At 48.6% G+C, this 25,351-nt stretch overlaps 7 protein-coding genes across 7 annotated transcripts; 4 read left to right on the top strand and 3 right to left on the bottom strand.

The window, feature by feature from the left end:
- Window positions 1–1,379: 1,379 nt before the first annotated feature.
- N7477_009501 (glycosyltransferase family 32 protein) lies at window positions 1,380–2,605 on the top strand (the record flags this gene model as incomplete). Its single annotated transcript, XM_056971162.1, has 2 exons — window positions 1,380–1,811; window positions 1,892–2,605. The coding sequence occupies 2 exons, from the start codon at window positions 1,380–1,382 to the stop codon at window positions 2,603–2,605; spliced, it is 1,146 nt and encodes a 381-aa protein (XP_056818141.1).
- A 1,145-nt stretch (window positions 2,606–3,750) lies between these two features.
- On the top strand, window positions 3,751–4,836 carry N7477_009500 (uncharacterized protein; the record flags this gene model as incomplete). The annotated part of the gene is made up of 2 exons (XM_056971161.1): window positions 3,751–3,822; window positions 3,913–4,836. The coding sequence occupies 2 exons, from the start codon at window positions 3,751–3,753 to the stop codon at window positions 4,834–4,836; spliced, it is 996 nt and encodes a 331-aa protein (XP_056818140.1).
- Window positions 4,837–6,408: 1,572 nt separating this feature from the next.
- Window positions 6,409–9,443, top strand: N7477_009499 (uncharacterized protein; the record flags this gene model as incomplete). The annotated part of the gene is made up of 5 exons (XM_056971160.1): window positions 6,409–6,634; window positions 6,688–6,875; window positions 6,954–7,200; window positions 7,375–8,937; window positions 8,986–9,443. The coding sequence occupies 5 exons, from the start codon at window positions 6,409–6,411 to the stop codon at window positions 9,441–9,443; spliced, it is 2,682 nt and encodes an 893-aa protein (XP_056818139.1).
- Window positions 9,444–9,607: 164 nt separating this feature from the next.
- On the bottom strand, window positions 9,608–12,080 carry N7477_009498 (glycosyltransferase family 2 protein; the record flags this gene model as incomplete). The annotated part of the gene is made up of 4 exons (XM_056971159.1): window positions 9,608–10,428; window positions 10,475–10,862; window positions 10,945–11,649; window positions 11,736–12,080. The coding sequence occupies 4 exons, from the start codon at window positions 12,078–12,080 to the stop codon at window positions 9,608–9,610; spliced, it is 2,259 nt and encodes a 752-aa protein (XP_056818138.1).
- Window positions 12,081–13,061: 981 nt separating this feature from the next.
- N7477_009497 (glycoside hydrolase family 12 protein) lies at window positions 13,062–14,219 on the top strand (the record flags this gene model as incomplete). The annotated part of the gene is made up of 5 exons (XM_056971158.1): window positions 13,062–13,089; window positions 13,157–13,333; window positions 13,392–13,447; window positions 13,507–13,919; window positions 13,973–14,219. 5 exons carry the CDS (start codon window positions 13,062–13,064, stop codon window positions 14,217–14,219), a joined length of 921 nt encoding a protein of 306 aa, XP_056818137.1.
- A 5,566-nt stretch (window positions 14,220–19,785) lies between these two features.
- N7477_009496 (uncharacterized protein) lies at window positions 19,786–21,546 on the bottom strand (the record flags this gene model as incomplete). Its single annotated transcript, XM_056971157.1, has 7 exons — window positions 19,786–19,924; window positions 19,989–20,080; window positions 20,135–20,368; window positions 20,426–20,684; window positions 20,731–21,191; window positions 21,241–21,469; window positions 21,530–21,546. The coding sequence occupies 7 exons, from the start codon at window positions 21,544–21,546 to the stop codon at window positions 19,786–19,788; spliced, it is 1,431 nt and encodes a 476-aa protein (XP_056818136.1).
- A 940-nt stretch (window positions 21,547–22,486) lies between these two features.
- Window positions 22,487–22,681, bottom strand: N7477_009495 (vacuolar serine proteinase; the record flags this gene model as incomplete). Its single annotated transcript, XM_056971156.1, has 1 exon — window positions 22,487–22,681. One exon carries the CDS (start codon window positions 22,679–22,681, stop codon window positions 22,487–22,489), a length of 195 nt encoding a protein of 64 aa, XP_056818135.1.
- Between the last annotated feature and the right edge of the window lie 2,670 nt (window positions 22,682–25,351).

Genomic DNA, 25,351 nt, shown 5'->3' with positions numbered 1-25,351 from the left:
ATTCAATGGACATAAAGACTCAATTGTAAGCCCGAGGACCGCCTATTTTTTGTTCACTCAGATTCTGCAGCAAATACTTATCGAGTTCAACGGAATAAGTGTGGCGGCCTGCTTCTCATGGAGTATCAATATGGCGCCCGATCTTTTCATGTCATCTTCGCCTTAAAAGCCAGGAAGACGTTGACAAAGCATAAGAAAGGCGGAGATATCCGATCGAAGCTAAAAGTAGCCCCGGGCTGACTTTCCAGCACCTTCAATACTGCTGCCTACAGTGGGTTTGTATGAGTTGAATTATCACTTGTGACCGCCTGGCTCACCGCCCTTACCACCCACCTCGATTTCCAACGCGCACCAGACCACGCGATTACCCTGACTTTCTCGACACTCTTATGCCTCTTATATGCTCAGCGAGTGCCTTATCAGCGTGCCCGCGCCAAGATGAGATATTAACAGGCCGGGCGGGTTCTTGAATAGAAGAATTCAGACTTCCGACAGAAAATTTGGCAGAATCAAGGCGGTAAATCCAGGGATTCAAACCCACAGGGATTCAACCCCATGAACAAAAACCCACATCAGTCGCCTTCAATAGTTTTCCGGACCGGTAGCAAGAGGCCCGCATACATTCACGCGTCTCTCGTCTGCCACCGGAAATTAGCAGGATCCACTCTCGACAGCGAGTCTTATTCACGATAGAAGTGCATGCGTAACCAGGAGTGGAGAGTGCAAATCGTGGATGGAAGCTCAGATCAAGCTTTCAGTTCTCTTGGCGTTCCAGAAGGGAGTTTGGTGTTACATGAAGGGTCCAACTTCCATTTACGGTATTTGCAATACGTGTAACAAACCGTATCTTGGATATGCTCACAAGTCCGGCAACGAAGCTGTACCAGTTCTTCAAGGTTATCCGGTGAATGTCTGGAGAAGGAGAACACGTGTGCCGAGAACAATTACGAGCCGCCAACAGCTATATTGTCATATGATGGAGTTACGACGCATATCCAGCGCGGAACAGCTACAGGGCAGGTTAATGCACGTCCCATGGTTCAAAGGGAGAGAGATGTTCGATTCGGGAAAAAGGGCTCAAAGACCCGTGTACCGGTTGAGCCGGCATGATTACGCGTCCACAGCTAAGTAAGTTAGGCTCGTATGGTCAGATCTATAGACTGGGCCGGAAACATGGATACTGTGTTTCTTGTGGATGGAACCCCCAATGGGCGCCTTGATTGGCAGCGATACACGCATCCTCGCCTTTCAGGGTCCGTAGCTTAAAGACGCGCAAGGCGCACAATGTGCCTCACGCGACCGGGGAATGAAAAGTCCATTTCATCCCACAATCTCACATTCATTGTAATATATTGATGGGAACTAGCTCCTTTACCACGATGATCGATATACAGCCACATTCCTACCGCTTGGTTTCCCAGGACGACGATGACAAGCATTTCAACTCACAACACGATGAAGAGCGCCTTGGTTGTTCTGTCGGGCCCTGGTGGGAGCGACAGAGAACATGTTTGCGCATAAAACGGCTTCGAAAATCGACTATCCTGCTCCTCCTTCTCGATGTCCTAATTGTTGTCCTGCTCATCCATACCCTGGAACCTCTTATCACTCTTTTGCAGAGGAATGAAGAGCTTTTCAAGCCTCGGGTCAGTCTTCAGGGAACAGACGGGTTGAGTGATTTGCATGAAGTGAATGGAACAAAGCGCATTCCCCGAATTCTCCATCAGACTGCTGCTACAGATGTGATCCCGGACAAATGGGTCGAATCACAGAAGAGTTGCAAGGAGGCTTACGGAGACTTTGAGTACAAGGTGAGTCTTCTCATTAACTTGGAATATCCCGAAAATCGGGGAGTATTTCTTTGTTCTGACGGTAGAACTCATGAGATTAGTTGTGGACCGATGCATCAACTCGCGATTTTCTCTCCGACAACTATCCCTGGTTCGTCGATGTCTGGGACAATTATGCCTTCCCTATACAGCGAGCAGACTCCCTCCGCTACTTTATTCTATACCACTACGGCGGAATCTATCTCGACATGGATACATGGTGCAACAGAAGCGTTCCTATCGACAGACTCGAATCTGATCATGAATACGCTCTCTTTAAGTCGACGAAACCGACCGGCGTCACGAATGATTTCATGATCACAACTGCTAGACATCCTGTCTATGCGGCCGCCATTGCTAAACTGCCCGCTTACAATTCTATCACTCGCGCGTGGGCTCGATGGCAACCCTACTGTGCTATCATGATAGCTTCAGGGCCAATGTTCTTGACTTTGGTTGCCAAAGATTACCTGCTACAGCAGTCATCTATTCCTTCACCAACGATTGGTGTCGTAAACGCAACTGAATTACATCCCTTCATCATGGATCTGGAAAGTGCCTCTTGGCATCAAGCTGATGCGGAGACGTTGATGTGGCTTGGCACTCGACCTTGGACCTGGTTTACAATGGGTGCTGTCGTACTTGGCCTCTATCTGTACGTGCTGAACCGTGTGCTGATGGCTCTCTTTGAATGTCTGCTTTGCAAAACTTCGTTCGGTCTTGGAAACCTCAAAGTGACTAAGGGATGGTGGAAGTTGAAACGTTGGGCTTACTAGGTGGTCCATTGAGCAAGTCTAAAAAAGATATGGAGATTTGACGTTTATCAGGTATTTAGTATAAGACAACGAGGTCATCTACACTGGCCAGAAGCTAAGATTAATCGGTCGGGAAAGCCTTGCATTCTACGGCGATTTTTATGAACAAAACGTGAAACATTATCGATGTATTTTACGAGCTTAGAGGTGTCAAGTAGAGGCCTCTTGTTGAATGAACCCTTCCGACTCCTTGGACGATACTCTCATCTTCTTTCTTCGATTGTCAAGTGTCACGTATTATTCACGGGCGGCCCCGCCAATGCTCTCTCCAAGGCCGATTCTAGAATCGACAGATCACTGGACATACCCGGCTTAGGCAAGTATTGTCCTTGAGACCTGTCACTGACACCATCGATGAGTGAAGCGTTTCGGTAGGGGTTCTCCGGCAATAAGATGCCGTGCTTGTGATTCATCACTGTTTGCATCGTAATTAATTGTATGCTGTTCGTACCCCTACCAATCCTCTTTTTTTCTTGTATTTGAGCACTACAGGAACCAGTTTCTTACCATCTCCTCACTGTATGCAACATTACCGGCTGTTTTCTCCACCATTGCTTGGCGCCGACTCTACACGAAAACGAGAGCATGTCACTGGCGGCTCTGGATTGGTCCTGCTGGTCAAAGTCTCCGGAAGACTTGAGCTTAGCAGACCTTGGCTCCACATGGGACACACCTGCCGATCTTTGCATCGTCCACGTATTAGCGTGCGTCACAACCAATATTGGCGGACACTGGCTGGACGCCACTACGATCGGAGTACCGCCCTGCTTTCAAGGGCCTAGGCAGACATATTCCGCACGTCAATAGTACTCGTAAGCCTTGGAACTCTGTCTATTGCTTTGTCTGCGTCAAAATAGGAATTGGAATCCCCCAAGCTCACGATGATTGAGTATTTCATAGGGGATAGGGGATATACTCCCTGAGACGTGCATCCCAAGGGGTATGGTCCTTAACGCCCGTGACGCCGCTTGATCTTCCAATTTACGAAGAGCCATCATGTCATTACACGGTTTGGGCTCGAATTCGTGGGAGCTTCTACCGCCCGGGACAAGACTCGAGGGAAATACATCGGGTCTTGTTCCTATCGGCGCCAGAGACTGTCAAAGATGTCTGGTCACACGTCGAGAGCTATTCAGCCGAGCAGCACGGTGCTGTTGCTGGGCCTTGTTAATTTTCATGTAAGGATTGTTCTTTCTCGTTCCCTGCACTTGCAAAGGTCCCCTTCTGAAGAGAACTAACTCCTTGGTCGAATTAGTGGTATCTACAAGCTTCTTTACTTGGCCCAACAAGCCGACGATGCTTTCTTTCGGGAGAATCCAGGAGCTGCGCTCCAGAGCTTTGAAATTCTCGAAAATGAGATCTCAGCCTTCTCACAGTGGACGACACTTGACAAACATCCTCTGACTTGTCACTCGCACAATGCCCGTGGCCGCCGCATCTCATTAAAGTCCGCGCTTGATTCAGGCTGCCTGAGCATTGAAATGAACCTTTTTCCTGCTGGAAATGAACTCTTGATTGGGCCCAATCCTGAGATGCTGTCACGAGCCATCACCCTTCGTGGTCTCTACATTGATCCTCTGTTGAAGATAATCCGAGAACACAACGCCGAGGTGAAATCTGCGCGATTTGCCCCCAAAGGACTCGAAGATGAGCTTGTTGGAGTTTTCGATAAAGACCCTTCACAGTCCCTTGTGCTCCTGCTGAACTTCGAAGCTGACCCGGAGCGTGCGTGGTCTTTACTTCTCCCGCACCTTGAACCTCTTCGAGAAGCTGGCTTTCTCACATATTTTAATGGGTCAGCGGTAGTGCAAGGCCCTCTCACGATCGTTGCTACCGGCAAGGTGCCATTCCCGCGCATCTTAGAGCGAAGCACCTTCAGGGACGTTTTCTACGATGCTCCCCTGTTGGAGCTTTCTTCTTTTTCCGCGGAAAACCCGCCTCAAAACTTCGATTACAGCAATCAAAACAGTTACTATGCGTCTGCTAGCTTCCACGCAGCTCTGGGGCAAATTGATCACAATGGGCTTTCGAAAGATCAGCTCTCCAACCTTTGTCAGCAGGTGAAGGCCGCCCATGCACTTGGCCTTAAAATTAGATATTCGATAACCCCAAACTGGCCTCGGGAGTTGCGAGATTATGTATGGCGTATACTTCTTCGTGAAGGTGTAGATACGATCACATACAATACATGACCCCACCCGAGCAATTTCGGACGAGAGTGGCTAGATCTTTCATTAAACCCGCACAACATGGAAATAGAACATTGAAGATTTACCATGAGCCCCGAAAGACCCCGGGAAGACGTGAATCTCGCTATGATAGAAAGGTCTGTCCTCTGGTGAGCCTTAACATAATTGTTGATTTGCAAGATGGTTGAGTCCAGGGCAACATCACCTTGACAGAGGTTTCGTCAATCAAAATCCAATGGTTGGTTCTGTAGTAACTTGCCAACACTGTACGGGAGAGTATCCTTTGATACACCGATTCGTATCGTTAAGGAACCATCGGCCACCCTCCAAACAAGCAGTAATAAAACCAGGCAAAGTGATACCCGGTATTATTGTTCTGCTCTGCACGGGTCCTCGGCATTTGGCGGCAATGCCTCAACGGAGATCTACATGTCTCGGCTACGGCTTAAATTGGGGAAGAGACCAAAGAATCTTTTCGCACGTGTTTCAAGCTTTAGTCCAGGCTTTGAGGGGTATCGATTGGTACTATTTGACAAATTTGCGATTACTCCACTACTCTCTACTCACCTGAAGAAGAAAATTTTTCCAAATTGCCCGTTTCGACTGCTTTGAACCATCTGCGCATGTGCCCTATTTAGATTCATGTTTTGTCATAAGTAGCGTGATAGCTCTCTCAATCTGAAAGATCTGCAAGCCAGATTCCACTTTTTATCGTTGACCCTCGTAGGGGGTATCCTAAAGAGTGATCAATTTCCGTCTCGAAAACGGGTGGAGATACCGATGACAATACAACAGTATGGGATGAGATCGTTCGTGCATCGAATAAGTGAAAAGGTTAGGCTTTTTCGAACATCCCTGCCCCGTGGACCAACTCCGCAGCACTTGCGAAGTTCCTCGTGTACTGCGAAGAGTTTTATGCCGAGACATTTCAGACTTCAACGCACCAATTTTTTTTTCTTGAGGCTTTTTTCTCTCTTTATCTTCTACCGGTGAATTCTGAGATAAGAACTTAGCAGATGCCCTAACACTGGACCTATTTTCTCACAGCTTACATTCTTTTGATTCTCGGTTGGGGCGTATGTGACTGCATTGGTGCAAAATACACCAAATATGCAACCACAGTGCTGTTAATTTGGGAGCCTTGAAAGCTGAATGTATGCTTTGAACTTGAACATGGAGCAGATCATATCGAATGTGATGATCAATTCTCACCCCATCTTCGACTTAATAAATATTGGCACCTGGACCCTTCTATCAGTGATCTCATTGTACCTGAACAAAGTCATCCAATGTTTCTGCATCTGCCACCGCATTGGGGCTCCGCATCGGCCACCTCCGGCCGTGTTCGGCCGAGGCTTCTTCACCAAGTGACGATTGCCTTATCTCGAAACATGATGCGCTGCGGACGGCCGACCTGGATAAAGGCATACTTAGCCAGGGTCAAGAATGCTCTTGGACCAAAATTGATCTCTCAAATTATCCCCGCCTTTCCCCAGCCACGCCCCCCGCCCTCCAAACCCCCGACTTGCCCAACTTCCTGCGCTTAATTCAATTGCACTCTCTGAATCCTACGAAATGCACCTTGCAGGCATTTTGCTTAGCTATGCCTCGGTCGGTATGGCATTTGTCCTCTCCGATCCAAAAATGTCGCTGAATAGCATACCATTCTCAACGAGAGTACACTGGATGCGCCAAGCCAACGCTGCGTTACAAGTTGTCACCGGGTCACCTTGCCCTTTTGCGGCTTTTGGTACCGTGATTGTGAACCACACCAATACCGATGGACTTGGTGATCTCGTCTGTATGGGTGCCAATGAGAATAGTCTCACAGGCAATCCGACACTGCATGGTTAGCGGGTGCCGAAGTCTGGCTGCGTGAGAGCGCCGAAGCTGATTACTATTCCATAGGAGAAATGGCCGCTATCAAGAACTGTACCGCGATTCTGACTGACCCGAACGGCCGGTTCAATTTGACTGCGTCTGAGGCCCAGGCTGCGTTCAGTGACCTGTCCCTCTATACCAACGCGGAGAGCTGTCCGATGGTAGGCCTCGTGTCCCAATTCGATGGTGAGCTTTCAGGCTAGAGAGTTCTTTGACTGATGATCATTTTCTACGGACAGTGTGCGTCTGGCATTCGATGGGCGGGGTTTCGTGAATATATTTACGGCACGTCCATTGATCGACTCATCGAAAAAGGCTGGGGTCAGATTCGAATCCCTTCGATTGATGTCTTCCAGGCTTCATTTGACTTGCCCAATACCGCTCGACTGATGGGCAATTTGCTCGTCAATGAAACCGACCCATTGTTCCTTTGGCAATATGATTCAACGTATCCGTGTCCTGCGGGGTGCTCTCGCTCCGGGGAGGGTTCGACCTGTAAAGCGAATTAAATATAATTGACGCGGCCTAGAAGATAGTTCACGTTGGCCATGTCCAACGAATCTCAGACTAGATCTACGATCGAACCAAAGTGCCAAAATAAGGTTCGGCAGCTAAACAAGCAATTCCACGGAAACAATCATGAACGATTGTATCCGGCAGTAGCTATCACGATTGACGTCATGCACTCTTCGATCTCGATCCGCAAGGAGCTAACATCGATCGCGATCGCGATCGCGATCTTGAAAGCGAACAGTGATTTTTTCCTAATTCACTTCACCTCTTTCCCGCAACAAAATCTCACCTTGCTTTTCAAGCTCCAAGATTGTACTCCGCCTCAGGATCAATCTCCAACAATGAAACCTAAAGCAACCAAGCCAGTAGTTCTATACTGGCATCGGACCGATCTTCGACTCCATGACTCCCCAGCCTTAACAAGCGCACTCTCCCTCAAACCCTCCATCTTCATCCCAATCTGGACCTGGGACCCGCACTATGTCTACCATTCTCGTGTAGGCCCGAATCGCTGGCGTTTCCTCCTTGAAAGCCAAAAAGACCTATCGAAATCCTACACCGCTCTGAATCCCAAGCAAAAATTATGGGTCGTGCGCGAAGCGCCAACGACTGTCCTTCCGAAATTGTGGAAAGCGTGGGGGATTACGCATCTCGTCTTTGAACAAGATACGGATGCGTATGCGCGGGATAGAGATGAGGGGGTCATGAAGTTGGCGGAAAAGGAGGGAATTGAGGTCATTGTTAAAGTCGGTCGGACGCTCTTTGATCCAGATGCGCTAGTCAGGAATAACCAGGGCAAACCGCTTGTGAGTATGAGTCAGGTTGAGAGGGCGATTGATAAGATCAATGGGGGCAAGCCTGATAGACCTGTTGAGGCGCCGAAGAGTGTGCCAGATCCCTGGGATGAGAAGAAGATGGATTTGAGTGGGGTTGAGTTTGAGGGAGTCGAGGTCGAGGGAGATCTGAATGCTGGGTATCGGGTTCGGGAGGATAGGCAGTACAGTCGGATTATGGGTCCGAAGGGGGACTTCGGGGTTCCGACACTAGAGGAGATTGGGATCGGGGAGGATCAAGTGGAGGGTCCGCATCAAGGTGGAGAGTCGGTTGCTTTGAAGATTTTGGCCGGCTATATTGAGGATGAAGAGTATGTTGGTACATTTGAGAAGCCGAATACCTCACCGGCTGCTTTTGAGCCCCAGTCGACGACTTTACTGTCGCCACATCTGCACTTTGGATCGCTGTCTGTGCGGAAGTTCTTCTGGGATGTTCAGGATGTTTTCAGCAAACGGAAGAACGAGAAGAAGCAGAATGCACCGATCCCGGTGAACCTCCCTGGTCAGCTTCTTTTCCGGGAGATGTACTTTGCTGCGCAAGCAGCTTTGGGATACGAGTATCAGCGGACATATGGCAACAGTCTGGTCCGATTCATCAATTGGCATTTGCAGTCCAAGACTCCCGAGGAAATGGAGAAAGAAGGGCCGAGTGCTCAACCATATCATGTGGATTCACCTGAGGCCGAGGAATGGTTCCATCGTTGGCGAGAAGGCCGAACTGGATTCCCGTGGATCGACGCCTTGATGCGACAATTAAAGCGGGAAGGATGGATTCATCACTTGGGACGACACAGTGTCGCCTGCTTCCTGACGCGAGGCGGATGCTACATAAGCTGGGAGCGAGGTGCTGAAGTTTTCGAGGAATGGCTGATTGATCGTGAGTACTCCCATCATCGTGTGTTATTCTGGTGTTAACGATACCTAGATGAAACGGCCTGCAACATTGGAAACTGGATGTGGCTGTCATGCACAGCTTTCTACAACCAATACTATCGCTGCTACTCGCCTATTTCGTTCGGCAAGAAGTGGGATCCCCAGGGAGACTTTGTGAGAAAGTATTGTCCGGAGCTCGCAAAGTTTGATAAGAAGTATATCTATGAGCCATGGAAGGCACCTATTGCCGATCAACGGAAATGGGGCTGCAGAGTCACTGGGGATGGAAGTGTCGAGTCCAAGAAAAAGATGAAAGAGCAAGGTGAAGAGCAGACGTATCCGAAGCCCATGTTTGACTTTGACGAGAGACGCACATTTTGCATGGATGCTATGAAAAATGCATACAGCATTGGCCTACACGGAGATGATAGTGAAGTCCTCGACGGAACCTGGAAGAAGGCGTTCGGGATTGACGAAGGACCTAGCAAGAAGAAGCAAAAGACCAAATAATCGACTTGAGAGTAATGTGTAATGCAAGGAACAGATCATTTGATATTCAAAATTTTACTCCAAATATTCTCCATAAGTGGAATCATGAGGTTGCCGAAACCAAGCCCTTTCAAGGGCGTCCAAGCCGTATGAACTCATTATGCATAATGTACATGGATGTAATACTAGAAGAAGAAAGAGTAAACAAAGATCAGAATCGTGACCGCAGTGGCGACCGTGTATTCCAACTCGAACCACGCCGCCTGTCCTCCGAAGGCAATCTTTTTGCTCTTCTTAGTTGGGTGGGCGACTCCGGTCTTTGGGTCCCGCTTCAGCAGGTCCTCGCGGTCAGGGACAGATGGAGGATCGATGGCGTAGGAGACAGGGGTCCACAGGGAGGTGCAGAGGAAGAGGAATGTGAGAGGAGGCCAGAAGGCGTGGGTGATCAGACAGACAACGATGCCCTTGAAGCTAGATTGGATCGCGAAGCAGCGGTAGGTCGAGATCACCACAGCGACGAGGGTCACGTAGACGAAGGCAAGGTGAAAAAAGGCCATGTAGTTGAACAGGATGACGCGCAGGCGGACGAAGATATTCTTGCGTTGCTTGGGGTCACGCTCATTCAGGGCGGAGCTAAGGGAGCCAGTGGGCTTGAAGGCTTGGGTTTGACCTCCAAGCCAACTGGGGAGCATGAAAGAGCGAATGATGCAGAGCGCGATATAAGGTGACATCCACAGCTGGTAGCGGGAGCCACGCTGACCAGTGTGATAGCCGGCTGGGATGAAGAGAGCGAATTCACAAAGACGGTTGATGATAGTGGTCGCAAAGCATGCCCAGATCAACCAGTGCAGCTGCTGCGTGGTTGCATAGGCCACGAGCTGCTTACCCCAGAGAAGAATAATGGGGATGGCGAACAGGGAGGCCGTGAGAAGCAGGGTGTACAGACTAAGGGTCGCGTACAAAAAACCAGAGAAACGCTGCGCAAAGGTCATCTTCCGAACGGCATCTCCCCCATAGACAGAACTTGAGCTTGAATGCAGTGTCGACGGTACCAATGGCCCATCGGGTACGCTGTTTCAAGTGACTACCGAAATCATCGGGAACAGTACCAAACTGCAGAGGCTCGTGGACGTAGGCCGTCTTCCAGCCCTTTCCGAGCATCAGAGTCGAAGTCGCGACATCCTCGGCGAGAGAACCGAGAGGGAAGTTGCCAATTTCATCAAGAGCCTCACGGCGGACGACGTAGCCGGAACCGGTACACCAAGCCACTTTCATAGCATCCTTAATAGGCTCGATCACATGCACGAAGAAGTCCAGGCTCTGTGCCAGGGGGTCGGAGTCAGGGGTGTTGTAGAAGAGTTGCGGAGGGCATGCAAGGGCCATCTTGGGGTCCACCAAGAGGTGGGGAAGGATCGCACGCAGCCATTCTTGCTCGGGGATCTGCAGGAAATTAGCATGGAATAGATACGTCAAATTGCTGCAAAGTTTCCATGCAGGGGATTTATTATGAACCAGAACTTACCATATCGGCGTCCAGGGCAGCCATGAACTGGCCGGCGCCACCAGGCAAAGAGTGCACCGCGTCGAGACCGTAGTTGAGATTACCAGCCTTGAAATGGTGAGGTTTGCCGGGAATCTTCTCGCGCGCCATGTAGAAGAAGTTGGGGTGGTTCACAGACATCTGGTTCACAGACTCTTCCAAAGTAGACGACTTGCCATCGTCCAGAATGATGACACGGAAACGGTCCACCGGGTAGTCTTGGTCGAGCGCACCACGGGCGGTATCAAGAACAACTTCGTCGTTCTCCCCGCAGCAAGTGATAAAGACATCAACAGTAGGGCAGTCGTTTCCGGTCAAACGCAGCCGGGGCCTGCCTCGCTTCTTCAGCGCCATCATAGTCCAGCAGTTGTGCAGAAGAGATGGGATCGCCACGGCGACCTCAATTGCGACGAAGACCCAAGCACCGGCATAGCTGACCCCGGCGAGATTTTGTGCCGATATAATACAATATATGCGCAGACCCAAGTAGAACAAGTAAACACCAGTGTTGGCCAAGGTGAGGAATGGAGTCAGGGCAAAGAGATAGCGTTTCCAGCCCTTCCAGATTTCGGCATCGTCGCGATCATTGATGCGCGCAACTGACCCCGATTTCACCCACTCCTTGGCGAGACCCGGAGAAGGAGGTGAATCCACCAGATTTGTTAGAGATTGGTGGCTTTGCCCAACCTGCGGATTTCATGACACAGTTAGACGAGTCCTTGGGGGGGGGGTTCAAACGATGACAAGATGGTATGAAAGGCTTTCTAGCTTACCAGAGTCGGGGAAGCGGACCGAGAATCATACGGTGTCGCACCATATGAGAATGAATCGGGTCCAACCGAAGAGCGAGGCGTTGGTTGCAACCAACCCGGTTGAGGAGAGCTATATGGAGAGTCGTGATCGTCCCGGGCCATATGACCGGGACGGTAAGGCATCACCGGCCGCGGAGAGGCGATACCCGGAGAGGCCCCATCGTTGAATTGGAAGTCAAAGGTACTGCTGCTGTTATTGTGGCTCAGGTTGCGGTATCCCGGAGAAGCGGCATTCAATTCAACCATCTCTTCCGTCTCCTCGTGACCGGCGTAGCCGTGGGGTGCCTGCCCATAGTGCCCGTTCATGGTAGCGATAAGACGGTCTCGGGCTGTATGGGAGTATTAAGAAGGAGGAAGAAAGGGACCTCAAAGACAAGAAGATCATCGAAGGTTGGTCCGGCAACGCAGAACCCAGTAGCAAAGAGCAAAACGAGTGTATAGCCCCCCCAGGAACAGCTAGGATGAGAGAGAGCAAGGAAGTAAGAGAAGAGACGGGGAGGAGGCTTAGCCACTACGCGTGCCCATGCTTATCAAAAGGTAGTGGTCGATCCGGGTTTTCTTTTGGTTTAGTGCTCTGGGCCCATCGGTAAAACCTTGAGGCGGAGTAGAGATGAATATGTGCGTTGCTGCCAAGAGTATTAATGGGAAATTTTAATTTCTCCACCAAAAGGCTAGGTGGTGCGCCCGTTTGCGTCATCGTGCACAGTACATCCTATAGAAGGAGAAAGAAAATAAAAGGTGTGTGGCGAGTGGAACTACGACGGTGTACCTGGGTTGGCACTGGGTCACGGCCCAGTGCCGGAAGTTACTATTTTCGACGGAAACAGAAACTGGAGATGATTTCTCTGTGGTCAGAGAGTCATGATAGGCTCGCCCACACTGGCAGAAGTGCTGGCCAAAAGTAGGACACGCCAATGTGACTGGTTCAGTTCCAGATCCTCCACTTGCAGTGCAACGCAGGGGGGGGGCCTAGGATAAGATTAATTAGTTGCACCAAAAGAAAAAGAAAAAGAAAAAGGGCAAAAGCGTTGGTGGGTCAGATTTCGTCTCCACCGGAAGGTTATCGGACCAACGAGAGAAGGAGTTGTCAGGTACTCATTTAATGATTGTACCACTAGGTCTACGCTCCCGCTTTAGTACTTGCGTCTAAACCCCTTTCGATCATCCCGAATGGCCCTGAATCGGACCCGTTGGAACCCTCTTTATCGGTTTTTTCCAGGTCGCGCGATTCTGATCGCTGCTTCACGCCTCTTCCTTTATCCTCTCGTACTAATTTGCCCCCTCATAATGGCGCTCAAATTACTTGTGAACGCCGGTCTGCTGGTGATTCCGATCGGAGGAAGTCTCAGGTGCATTGTTTGGAATCGATGCACACCGGTCAGCCACCGGTCAGGCTCCGCTGTTCACCGGCAATGATGGCAGCGATGGATCGGCCGGGGGAAGCACAGGAGGTGGTTCTGGAGCGGTCGGAACCATCACTAACAACGGCGTCACCAACTCCATGTACTGTCAGGACTCATATGGTATCTCACCACCGTCTGATGGACAACTCTACACATGTGAGTCGAATTTCCCTTATCTGCGACCGTGATCACGACCTGAAACTGACCTCCATAGTGAATCCCAATCAGTGGGGTCTCATCGCATCATCGGTCGGCGCCTTGTGTGTGAACGTAAGCACTCGGTACTTGCTATTTCAATTCTCCTGATCAGCTTTTTTGACATTAACTAGGTGACCACCAACAATAACGAAACCTATCCCACCAAATACTCCGCTCCTCAGTTCTCCGTCACCTGGAAATATGAGGCGGGCCCAGAGACCCAGCCTGTGCACGCTTATCCGAACATCATGGTCGACAATATCCTGCCCGTTGAATTGGGTAAAATGGAGTCGCTCGACCTCGATTTACATTGGACCTATGGCGTGGGCAACGAGCCCGTCGAAACTACCGATGAAGCCGCATTAACCGCCGAAAACGTCAACACGAACGTCGCCATTGATATGTTCTTTGACAGCGACAAGGACACCGCTACGAACAGTTCTCTCGCCAAGTACGAAGTCATGATCTGGTTTGCCCAATTCGGCCCTGCCACCGACCCCATCGGTGACAAAGTCACCAACAGGGAACTGAATGGTACCGAGTTGTGAGTAGTACATTGCTTCGCCTCTCTCGAACTCCCACTGACTCCTTCTCTAGCAATCTTTGGGCTGGTAATAACTCGGCAAATCAGCACGTCTTCACCTGGGTTGCAGAGAACACAACAGAGCGCTTCGTGGGTGATATCAACCAGCTGATCACCGATCTCTATTCGTTGTCGGGCTACCTCTACCCATCCAGCAACGATTACCTGGGAGTCTTCTCCTTTGGTACGGAGGCTTTCTACTCCGACTCCAATGTCACCTTCTGGGTCCCCAAATTCTCCATCGACCTCACCAGCTCATGATCGTCAGAACCTGTGTAAATATCCCTGTTACTTAATCCTCTGTGCATTTACGAACCATCCAGGCATGATTAGCGTCGCTTGAATATTATTCTGTCTACCATAAACTTTCTCGTTTCCCGTAGGCCCGACCGGCGTCTCTCACCAAGGGGATCATGTTCCATATACCTGCTGCACTACTGTGTTCAGTTCGTTCAAAGTGCAGTGACAAGCAATGCAACATCCCTGATGTCATCGTTCCTGCAATCATATGCTGGTCCTGCGTACCTGACATGGGCCCAGCGATTTAGCCAGGGGTACATGCTTGGCCCCCGCCAAGACGATACGACCATCTCACCCTAAACCAGCGATGGACGAGGGTTCGATTCGAAAAGTCCTCGCATCATCATTTTCCGCACGGCGAATGATCCAACCCCAAATCCAAAAACGGAAAATCTCGAGGCCCACACCCTCCCCCCCAATCAGAATGCAAAGCACACGCGGGCCATCCTCAAGATGAACCCAATCAGATGGAGAAATCAGGTCGCCGGATGAGCGTAGATTCGGTTCGGAAAAAAAAAAAAACAAAAAAACAAAAAAAGGACAGTTGAAGACCGGTACCGAACTTGGTGCCTGGGGCATTGTTTACCGGTTCGTCGCGGCTTCGCCACGGGTTTGGAACCAATTCTCAAAGCCGTTTTGTTTTGTCTTAGACATGTGGGACTGAGGACCCGCTTGCGACTCGCAGGATTCGACCTCGAGTGTCTCAAGTTTTCATGGGCTGGGAGAAATTTTGTTTTGGCTCAACGTGACCCGTGCGTTCGTCGATCGGGATTAAAATTATGGATCATGTTTGTTATTTGTGATTGACCAGGTTGGGGGATGTTTGGCGGTGATCTGACGCGTGCTGCAGGGTGATGAGCACGCGAGAGGCAGCGAGTGTGCAATAATCATCAATCTATCTGCAACAGTTGTGACCTGTAATCCTCTCTGATGTGAACAAGTGGTCTAGACAATCTAAATTTAGCAGCGCTGACTGGGCCGTTGTTTGCCGCAGCTTTGAGGCAGATGAGAGTCGCCGTGAGATGTTACTTGTTGAAAATAGCGCTTTGAAGGACAGGATTAAAGTGGAAGCTTGTGATTATCATTTCGAGAGACTCTTTTGGTGTGTTGACGCGAGTACGCGGATACACATCACTTGGGACCAAAGGCGACGGTAGCATTAATTGTCGAGTCCACCGCGAACGAGAAGACTGAAGAGCATAGCGCTGAGCACACTTATGTCTGATTTCCTGAATTGCTCTCTGGTGAATGCCTTTTTTTTTCCCTACAATCAATCAAGCTCCAAGCCAGAGGAGCCTCGCTCTCGCCAAGGCATAACTGCACACCGAGATGCGCCGAGTCCCGCCGATAGATGGAGCCATATAAGCATTCGCCGTGGCGACTCACCCCACACATCTACATATGCACGACTCTTGGCCATTCTGTAATGTGAAATAGATCTGACACAATGAATACAACGCGCTCTATGCAATCATTTAGTCTTCTCACACCTGCTAGACCCAGCGGAACCAGGTGGAGACTCAACCATCTTGCTCAATGCTGAAGGTCTCGAATCATTTGCTGATGCAAGCACTAGCTAAAGAGAGTGGTCATAAATGCGGACTTGTTTTGTTCGAAGATGCAGGGTGGCAGGATAGTGGTCATTTTACCATGGGTGTTTTCTGTGATTGGAGAGAGGGCAGGTGCTTCTAGGAAAGATTCAAAGGGCATCGCGCATATTAAGAACCAGCAGGATCCCGCTTGCAACCGCCCTTAAGAAACATCTCTTGCATGAGGCCCTGTGCGGAATCATCCTTTCCTCACGCGTACCAAAGGGTATGCGCGGAACCTCTCATTTCTTGAAATCATTTTATGGACCCGGCTAGAGATACAAAATTGCCCACAACTAGATATTTCCCCGGGAGTTTGATGACATTGAAAGCCTTACTCTTCCCACCATCAAGATTGACATCTGCCGAACAGATGACTGGAAAGTCTCTCTACCGTGCATGAAATCCCCATAAACAGATCTGAAAGTTTGAGCCTAACTCGAGGAAATCGAAGCAAATTCTGCAGCAGGCTTCAGCAACCTCCATCCTCTTAGTCTGCATGTTCAAGGCAAACTCAAACAGAATCCCATAATCATCCCTGCCATTGAAGTTGCTGTGATTCTCCTACTCTACAACCCCTCCGAGTCTAATTCAAATCGCATGGCGCTCGAATACGGTGCATATCTACGTGACTTTCAAGAGATTCAGGCTGAATATATTCGACGTGCATCTAATGATTGGATAGTTGAAGACGCTCACTCTCCATAGCATGAGAGAAAGCTATATCAAATCAAAGGCACTCGACGTGAAGGAACACGCCAAGTTCATGGATTCATTAATCATTAAGATAGATTGAGATATATCATAGAGCCTCGGAATAAAGTACCTAATCAAGTATTAGCCACGAGTCACAACACAACATAAAGCAATGACAAAGAGCATTCAAGTTCAGTGAAGGATAGCACCTCAGAGACCAATTCGAAAACAATGTAGATTGACACAATGTCGACAAATTATTTGCAGAAAGGGAAGTGGTCGATCATCATGGAAGCTGTGCATACAGAAATGCATGGTCGCAGGGTGGAGCAGGATAGAATTGATTGGGTGGAGGGGGTCCAGGTACCTGACCAGTCAGGAGTGTTCCCAGCAGAGACAGTGGCGGGAAATATAAGACCGGAGATATTTTTTAGGTCAATGATCTTTGTCGTGTGCCTGGAATGATCGTTCCTCATTGCATAACGACTGGATGCTGTGAGAGTCTTCAGGCCTCTCTCAGGCCACAAGACATTCATGCGTCACATCGGGTATAGATTGTCCCTCTGGTAGTTCGAAGAGGGGTTTCGAGTGTGGATCTAACGCTGGCCTGCTATTAGCAGTTTTCGAAAGGTTGACCTACTTATTTAGGCTCTTAACTACTGCACTAGGCATTGTTCCGTTCTTAGCGGTATCTTCGACTTTTCGAAGTTTTTCCGTCAGTTCGTCTTGCTGCTTCTTCGATTTAGCGGCCTTGGGAGGAACGCCATTGGATAATTTCGGTTGAGCCATTGCGCACAAAGCCTTCGACAAGGTCTAGAGGTAGATAGAGCATAGGTGAACGACGACTTAGCTTCTACTTATACCTATAGATGCTAGGCGGTCATGTCTCGGGCTTTTAAAGAAATTCCTAACGCCCTCATAAAATATAGACTGCCTATTCTGTTTTCACGTTAAACACCGCCAAAATCTCTAGTCGGCCCGTCCCTGATACCGCAATAATGAGCTCTGGGAAAGCTCAACGGTGCCGTTTGTTGGCAGTAACCTGTTATCTCTTTCATATAATGATGCCCCATCAAGCTGCGGACATCTCTTAATAGATGCGTTATCAAGTCCATATTCTTGTCAAAGAGATATGCTGGGTCACACAGCTGCGGGCAACCGTGTTCGAGAGGCACTGTTCTGTAGTTACCATCTTTCATCGTAGCCTGATTTGGAAAACATGCCTTAGTCAAGATGAATATCCAGGAAATGACCATTGAACCAGCAATCTATGTGGCCCTGACCCTTCAATTCATTGACATAGCTGGTGAGGGTATTCTCTGCTCTACAACTCGTCGCACTAGACAACCTCTAGAGCATAGCACCTTCCAGGAGCCAGTAAACAAACCCAAAGAATGGTGGTGAAGATGAAGACTCTTTTTTTTAACAGACCTTAATAAGGTTAGGCACCCGTGTACTTCATCTTCTGTTCTCAAATGATCACGTAGATGACATGACAAGCCTCAAAGTCTATATATGCCCCCAACCCAAGGCTTTACCTTTCATAATATTCATCTCACTACTCGCGACTCGAGCAGGCCTTGCCTGTAAGGCTTTTTGATATTGATGTCCTCTTCGTTCAAGCCCACCTTTCGAACCTTTCATCGATCCTCGACCAAGTCCCTTTCAAACCCTTACATCCTCTTGAACAATTCTTCCAAGCTCGGTCGCCTGAGACAACGATGAAAAATGCCCCTGAATATACAATTATTGGCCTTGAATTTGACCGTCTGAAAAACATCAGGGAAGATTTCTTTCAATGAAGACCTTGTGGCGTTTGTCGACAAGGCCCGTTCGTCACTTCAGTCACGAAAAAGCTTGAAACGACGAGATTGCTTCAAGTGATCTCTCTTTCATTACGCTGCCATGGGTGACTGTACAACTGAGGAATTGACGCCAAAATGATCATCTATGGGCCAGGAACAGCCGTCTTTTCTGGTCTCCACCCCCTGACCGCCGGGAGCACTGGCCCAACCTCGGGAAGGCCTTTTGCCACGCACTGTTGACATTCACCCACCCACGGGTACATATAAAGTGCTCACCTTTCACGCTGCCATGCCCCTTCATCCACACACCGTCATGGCACCCAGAATCTTTTCTAAACTATTCAAGGGCAAGAAAAAAGATGAACCCAAATTCACACTGAAAGAAAATTCTCCAGTCGCAATAGGAATTTCAGATTCTACCTGTGAGATCAATGGCGATATATTTAATCGATGGAAGCTTCCAATTCCACCACCAGAAGACCGCCTGCGCATACTTGGTGCTCAAAGGCTCTATCCCCAACCGCAAAGTCCATTTTTCCGCCTACCAGCTGAGATAAGGAGGCAGATATATCTTGAGCTTATGGGTGGTCGCCGAGTGCACATCCGGTATCTCTGGAAGGACCCGTCGCCATTTCGACCGCAGCCGAAACGTGGCGGGCCCCGCTGGGATTGGTGGCACATTGTTTGCGAACAATGTGATCGCTTCCCTGAGGACCCTGATATTGATTGCTGTCCAGACTGGAGTACTGAGGCGGGCCTCATACAGAAAAGATCTAAAATTGGTGGCGTAGAGTTATTAAGGAGCTGCCAAATTGGGTAAGTGGAAAATAATTCGATATCTGGACCGTGTCTCATATTTGGTGCAGCTATAAGGAAGCATCAGCAATTCTTTATGAGACAAATGTCTTCGCGATGAATAAGGCCATGGACACTCCGTTTCTTATGTCGCGACTCTTATTATCGCGCTATGTATCTCTGATCACAGCTATGGACATCTCATTTTCTGTGGATATCTGTAGACCAGATCAATACGAGAGCGATTGGATAGCAACTTATGTGGCGCTCTTCAAGTTATTCGAGCAAAATTTTCATGGTGTGCATCAGCTACGCTTGGAACTTCGAGTCCTGTCCTGGGAGGTTTTGTCCGAGTTCTTCAACGATGAGAGGCTGAGAAAACTTCTTGCGCCACTTAAAAGACTTTCAAAAGGCCGCAAGTGGACTCGACTACAAGTTTGTGTTCCATATAATTGGCATGCTCAGTTCCAACAATTCAAAGCAACTATGCCCTGTCAAGCGGAGTGGGAGCTTACAGAGACTGTATGGACGGACCCCTTAGTGATGGAAAGACCCATGCTAGGGTGAATATATACTACCAATCAGATTATTTGAGGAGTTATTCCTACCAGCTATCTTGACATTCTATCCCCTAATTGTTTTCTAGCTCTTGGATGTGACTGGTACTGGGGTTCCACTAGTGATTGTCGTGATTGGACCGGTAGTTCCGATGCACATAAAGACAGAAGCTTGTAATCCGGCGCAGTTGGTGCTCACGGCCGGGTTCCAATTATAAAAGTCACTGTGCATTGTTAGTAAGTCACCGGGCCGTATAATCCTGCAAATGAGAGCAACGGGTAACGTACGTTTGAGCAACACCTGCCTCAGATGCTATATCCGCACAACCTTCTCCGCTCTGCACGTCATAGAATCGAAGACACCCAGACACCATACCGGTCTAGAATCGTATAAGTACTCTAATTCAGCCATTGGGAAGAGGAAGAAGACTCACTTGGGTTGGGGTTGGGGTTACGGGAACAGGCGTGCCAGTAGTGATCGTAGTTGCGTATCCTGACACGCCAATGCAAACAAATACTCCCGATTGTAGACCCGAGCAGTCGCCATTGAGTGCAGGATTCCAAGAGTATAAGTCAGCAAGTGCCACGCCGGCCTCTTGCGCAATATCATAACAGTCGTTCCCATCTTCGACTTTGTAGAATCGAATACAGCCGCTGACCATTCCAGTCTGTGTAGATCACTCAGTCATGCACCGAAAGAGATAAAATGTACTATCGTTACATACCTGGACAGGAGATGGGCTGGCCCCAGCAGATGTGGCGGTCGCGGAAGTCTGAGCGGGTGTGGATGATGGCGGCGTAATAGTGCTCCCTGAAGAAATTGAGCTCGAGGTTGACGATGTGCTGGTATTGCTGGGAGCGGCAACACAGATATAGGTGTCTGCGGTCAATCCACTGCAATCGGGTCCAAGCGAAGGGTTCCAGGCCTCAAGATTAGTCACGGAGATTCCATTGGTACTGGCAATTGCAGTGCAATTATCATTCCTTTCATCATTAGCCTATAGCATCAAGGGATTAGAGGGTAACTTACGTTCCGACCAGCCAGTAGTCTGCGCAATCTGAAATTGTATCAGATGGCGTAGTTGGAGTTGGAAGGGCTGTCAAGGATGCCGTTCGAGTGGTGGGCGTGTCTGGAATAGCAACGCAATAATAATCGCCGATAACCAAACCGGAGCAATCAGACTGGACAGCCGGGTTCCAATTGAGGAAATCAGATTTGGAGAAAGTACCGAACTCTTCTGGGATCAGATCACAGTCATCACCATCGCTAGCCAGGTACCACGCTGTGCAGCTAGAGGTGATTCCCGTTTGCACGGGTGATGGCAGCACGGTGGTTGTTGATGGCATGGGTAAGGAAGTCCCGTTCCAGATACAGTAGTAGTAGCCCGACTGAATACCGGAACAGTCCGTGCCAACGGCAGGATTCCACTCAATGAATTGATCTTCGGTCAAAAAGCCTTCAGAGGAAACGATACCAGCGCAGGTATCGGTCTGTGATCTGTTAGTTTCAACCTTATGAGGCTAAAGGTATCAGACCTACCTCGTCTGCGATATAATAGTCCTGGCAACCAGTGGCAATGCCGCTTTGAGTAGGGCTGGGGAGAAAATCTGTATCTGTTGCTACAGGGACAGTGTATGTCCACGTCGGGTACCAGGCTGCGGTTGTCCCATTGTCATAGTTTGAGACTTGGGGTTTGATGCCGACACAGTACCAGTATCCGAAATATATACTCGTGCAGTTTTCGCCAACAGCTGGATTCCAGTCCAGACTGCAAATTTGATCTTAGTCTTTGGTCTAACATTTCACTTCTCATTGGGACATCACTCACAAATCTTCTTGATCCATCCACGTGGAGTACCTGAACACAATACTCTTACAAGTATCGCCTTGCTTTGCCTGATACCAATTATCACCTCAAAATCAGGTCAGTTGTGAACAATCAAAACTTAATAAGAGAGGACTAACAGTAAGAAGGTTGGCCGATCTGCGTTTGAGAAGGTGGCCAAGTAGAGTTCGTAATGGTGACAGGGTTCGTCGTCGTGTTGTAAGAAAGAGTAGAGTAAGGCGTCGCAGATAATTAAGTGAGCAGAACATCTAGCATGCATCTCATAGCTAGCATTGCTCAAGACCCTCTACAGCCACCGTCTAAATATGAAAAGACTAGACGCAAAGAAGGTGAAGAATCATCTAACAATATATAATCCTTGCAACTTTGGACCAGTTTGTATCTCCCCACGACCACTTTCAGTTCGAACAACGCACCTTCCAACGAAGCTCCCGACTAGATGTATACCACGCATCAGACATTCACCTGAGCTGTGTGGAGTGGATTTTGCAGCAAAACTCCAGGTAAGCGGGGTGAGGGATTGGCGGCAGTGGAGCTCGGTGATGGATTGAGAGCTGGAGCGGATGACCAATCCCAGGTCTGGGAGAAGCAGACCGAAGTGCGCTCTACAGAGGACGTGCATCAGATGGCCAGGAATAGCTTCATATGCCTCTAGACGTGTATGAATGGGGTACACTACTCCCGCTATTATAACAGTGCAAGGCCTGGACGGAAACCCGAAACACATTTAAATCGAGTTGAAATATATGGATGTCAACAAATATAGTACGTAGTGGTAAAGAGAGACGCGACAGTCTGCTACGCAGGATATGCGTGGACCACCCAAACCAACGAAAAATAGATAAAAGCCAAACAAAATATGATCTGCGCCGTTAACCCTTCATCCAAATGCCTATGTGTAGAGTCCCGTCACAGACAGGACCGGGTCCGAGATCTACTCTAGACGATAACAGCCTTCTTGATCTCACTGTAGATGGCACCAAGCTCCTGGTCGATGACCTTCTCAGCCTTGTTGACGAGACCGCTGATGCGAGTCTCAACGTCCTCAACAGTGGTGCCAGTGGAGCGGGACTTGTAGCCACCCTTGGCGAGAATCTCGGTGTAGTTGGAGGAGCCACCGCCGTTCCATAGCATCACGTCGAAGCAACTGTTTCCGGTCAAGGGGCTAGTGATAACGTGGGAGGATAACGAGATAGAGTCGTTTCGGAAATCGTGTCGGTCTCAGCTAGCATACTATGTTATGCTGCATGAAGAAAGGTGTACTACTGCGCGGTCAAAACTGCTATACGGGGAGGCAGGTAGGTCTCTGCTAGCGCGAGACGTTTAAATCGTGCCTTCATAAACGAACGCCCACTAATACTTCTGCCCTAGCCACGTGTGCGAATAGATATACTTCGTGTGGCTATCCAGAGTAGCTGGTATCGTAGCGTTATAAAGTCGCGGTGTTTGCCACTTAGATAGCTTAAAAAAAGTACTTTCCTATAATTGCCTTAAACTAGGAGTTTGCCTTCTATAGGTATCCGCCTAAGATAACGGTCCGTGGCGGATAGGTCGAAGCCCGAGACCCTGCAGATTCATTATCTATTCACGAGTAATAGAAAATAGATATATAGACTTTTTTATCTCGCACATAGTATAGTCTTTAGGAACCTATAGCACCTCCGCCTTATACGTAGTAGCCTTATCTCTAGGCCTAGTAAGTATAACCCTCCTAAATAGCACGGGAGCTTTTTATTCGGCAAGCTAAGCGGCAGAAATATTAAAGGAGAATTGAAGTAGGTCGTTATTAGCTTAATGTCCAAAATAAATACACTAGCTAATAACTGGTGTCTAGGCACTAATCAGTTAGTCGTGGTAGCTAGCCCTAGGAGACAATCAAATGCGACATCACATCGTGACCCCATTATAAGACCTCCTTAAGTCATACTATATTAATATCCTATACGCTGAACTCCTATCTTCGAAGACGGTTCCTACGATTAGCATTAAACATGGGCGACGCGGACACAATCTCCGGGTTCCGTCGTTAACTTGAGGAACGACAATAGCTCTGAGATGTTGCAGGGTGCCGACAGAGGAGAGATAGGCGTGAGCGGAGTCAGAGTATCGGCTGGAATTAAACCATCGTCTTAGGCTTCTCAATCGATGCCACCGCTCTCTGTCTCTACGGACGAGTGGCCTTCTATGGTTATGCGAATCCCGAGGAGAAGAGCACGAAGAGAACACCGAAGGCTCGCTGAAAGAAATACTGCAGCATTTTCATATTGACGGCACATTGTCTTCACGGCGACAGCGAAGAGGACGCGAAAGAGGGAGGCAGGCGCAAGGAGGTCAACATATAAATCAACAAATGCACACGATTTCGGTGCCCAAGGGCATTTAAATAATTGAGAGCAACTTTAGCAATAGAGCTCTTAACAGGTGCCACCTTCCAGAGCGGTGAAATGGCCAAGCGTCTCTCTAAAAATAAATATTGTAGTGGGAGAACTGGTGACATAAGGAGCCTATGTGTGGCCTCAGGCATGATTTAATGTCTGCAGTGCATAGTAGTACATCTCCAGACACACTTGGAGAGAGACAAGTCATCTACCCAATTCATTCAGGATTCACCCAATTTCTTTTATCCATGATGCAGCATTAAGATTATCCCGCACGGCCGCAACAGGGCATCAGTACGGCCTCATCCAGCATCCTCTACACCAGACAGGCAGTGTGTGTGTGTGTGTTGTCCAGTCTGCATCGCCAGACAGCCATCGAGCCGTTCCCATTTCAATATTTAAGTAAACGGATATAGAGGAACATGTTTCTTAACACCTTTTCGATCTATATATGAAGATAGAGTTACTGGAATCAGAAAGCCCTAACTACAATCCTCTTTTATTAATATTGTATGCTGGCGTATCAGACCCGCCTCTCTACTTTCTAACTAGGCTAACTTCAGTCTGCTTCACTAAAATACGCAATAAATAACGTAATTATGAGTCTTAAGATATTACGCAGATAAGCTAGAGTTCTCGCTCTTTTATAGACTAATCGCCTCGTATTTAGGCCTATAAACCCTCTGCTCTGCTTCTATATCCTACTATATTATTTTATATAAGTCTAATAGCGATCACAGACGCTTAACTGCCTATCCGTATACCGAACCAAATATATATAGCTTTATAGGCGATTCTATCTGAAAGGAGGACCGCCTTCTCGAAAGGCATATTCTAATTAGTAATAAAACCCTAATACGATTAATAGAATCTTCTAATAAGTCTTTCCGTTTATCTTTACGAAGTATTGTTTCTGGGAGTGTAATAATAGTGACGGTAAAACTGCCGCCTCGGGAAGTGATCGGCTCCCATAGTGTAGGGTAAGTAAAGTCACCCCGCCGCCCTAAGCTACTCCCTAGGTAGCCTAATCGCTTACCCTAATGCTTAGGCCGACCGGCCCTTTCGACCGTATCCTACCTCTCCGTTCTCTTATATACTCTGACCATAACCATATTACTACCTACTCATACTCCAAAGAGCGGAGCTAGGTGGTTAAACGGGGTGGTTAATCGGAAAATTTAAGCGGTGTGGTCAATGGGAGAGGGGGTGAACGTAACTGTTATTAACCAGCATGATTAAACAGCGTGCTTAAACGGGCTGATAAATAAATGAAAATACGAATAAACGAAGAGGTGTGTATACTATAAACTATCGAATAAAGCAAGGGTAGCTGACTGAACTGTGATAGATCCCAGAGGTGACTAGTGAGGTCCCCTGAACTTCGGGAGGTAAACAGAACATGAGAAAGTGTTGACGTGAAGATCGA

Source organism: Penicillium maclennaniae (assembly GCF_028827695.1).
Source record: "Penicillium maclennaniae strain IBT 15551 chromosome Unknown utg000008l:1.0-3552695.0:1.0-3555053.0, whole genome shotgun sequence".
NCBI lineage: Eukaryota > Fungi > Ascomycota > Eurotiomycetes > Eurotiales > Aspergillaceae > Penicillium > Penicillium maclennaniae.
This window is presented reverse-complemented; position numbering and strand designations above follow the sequence as displayed.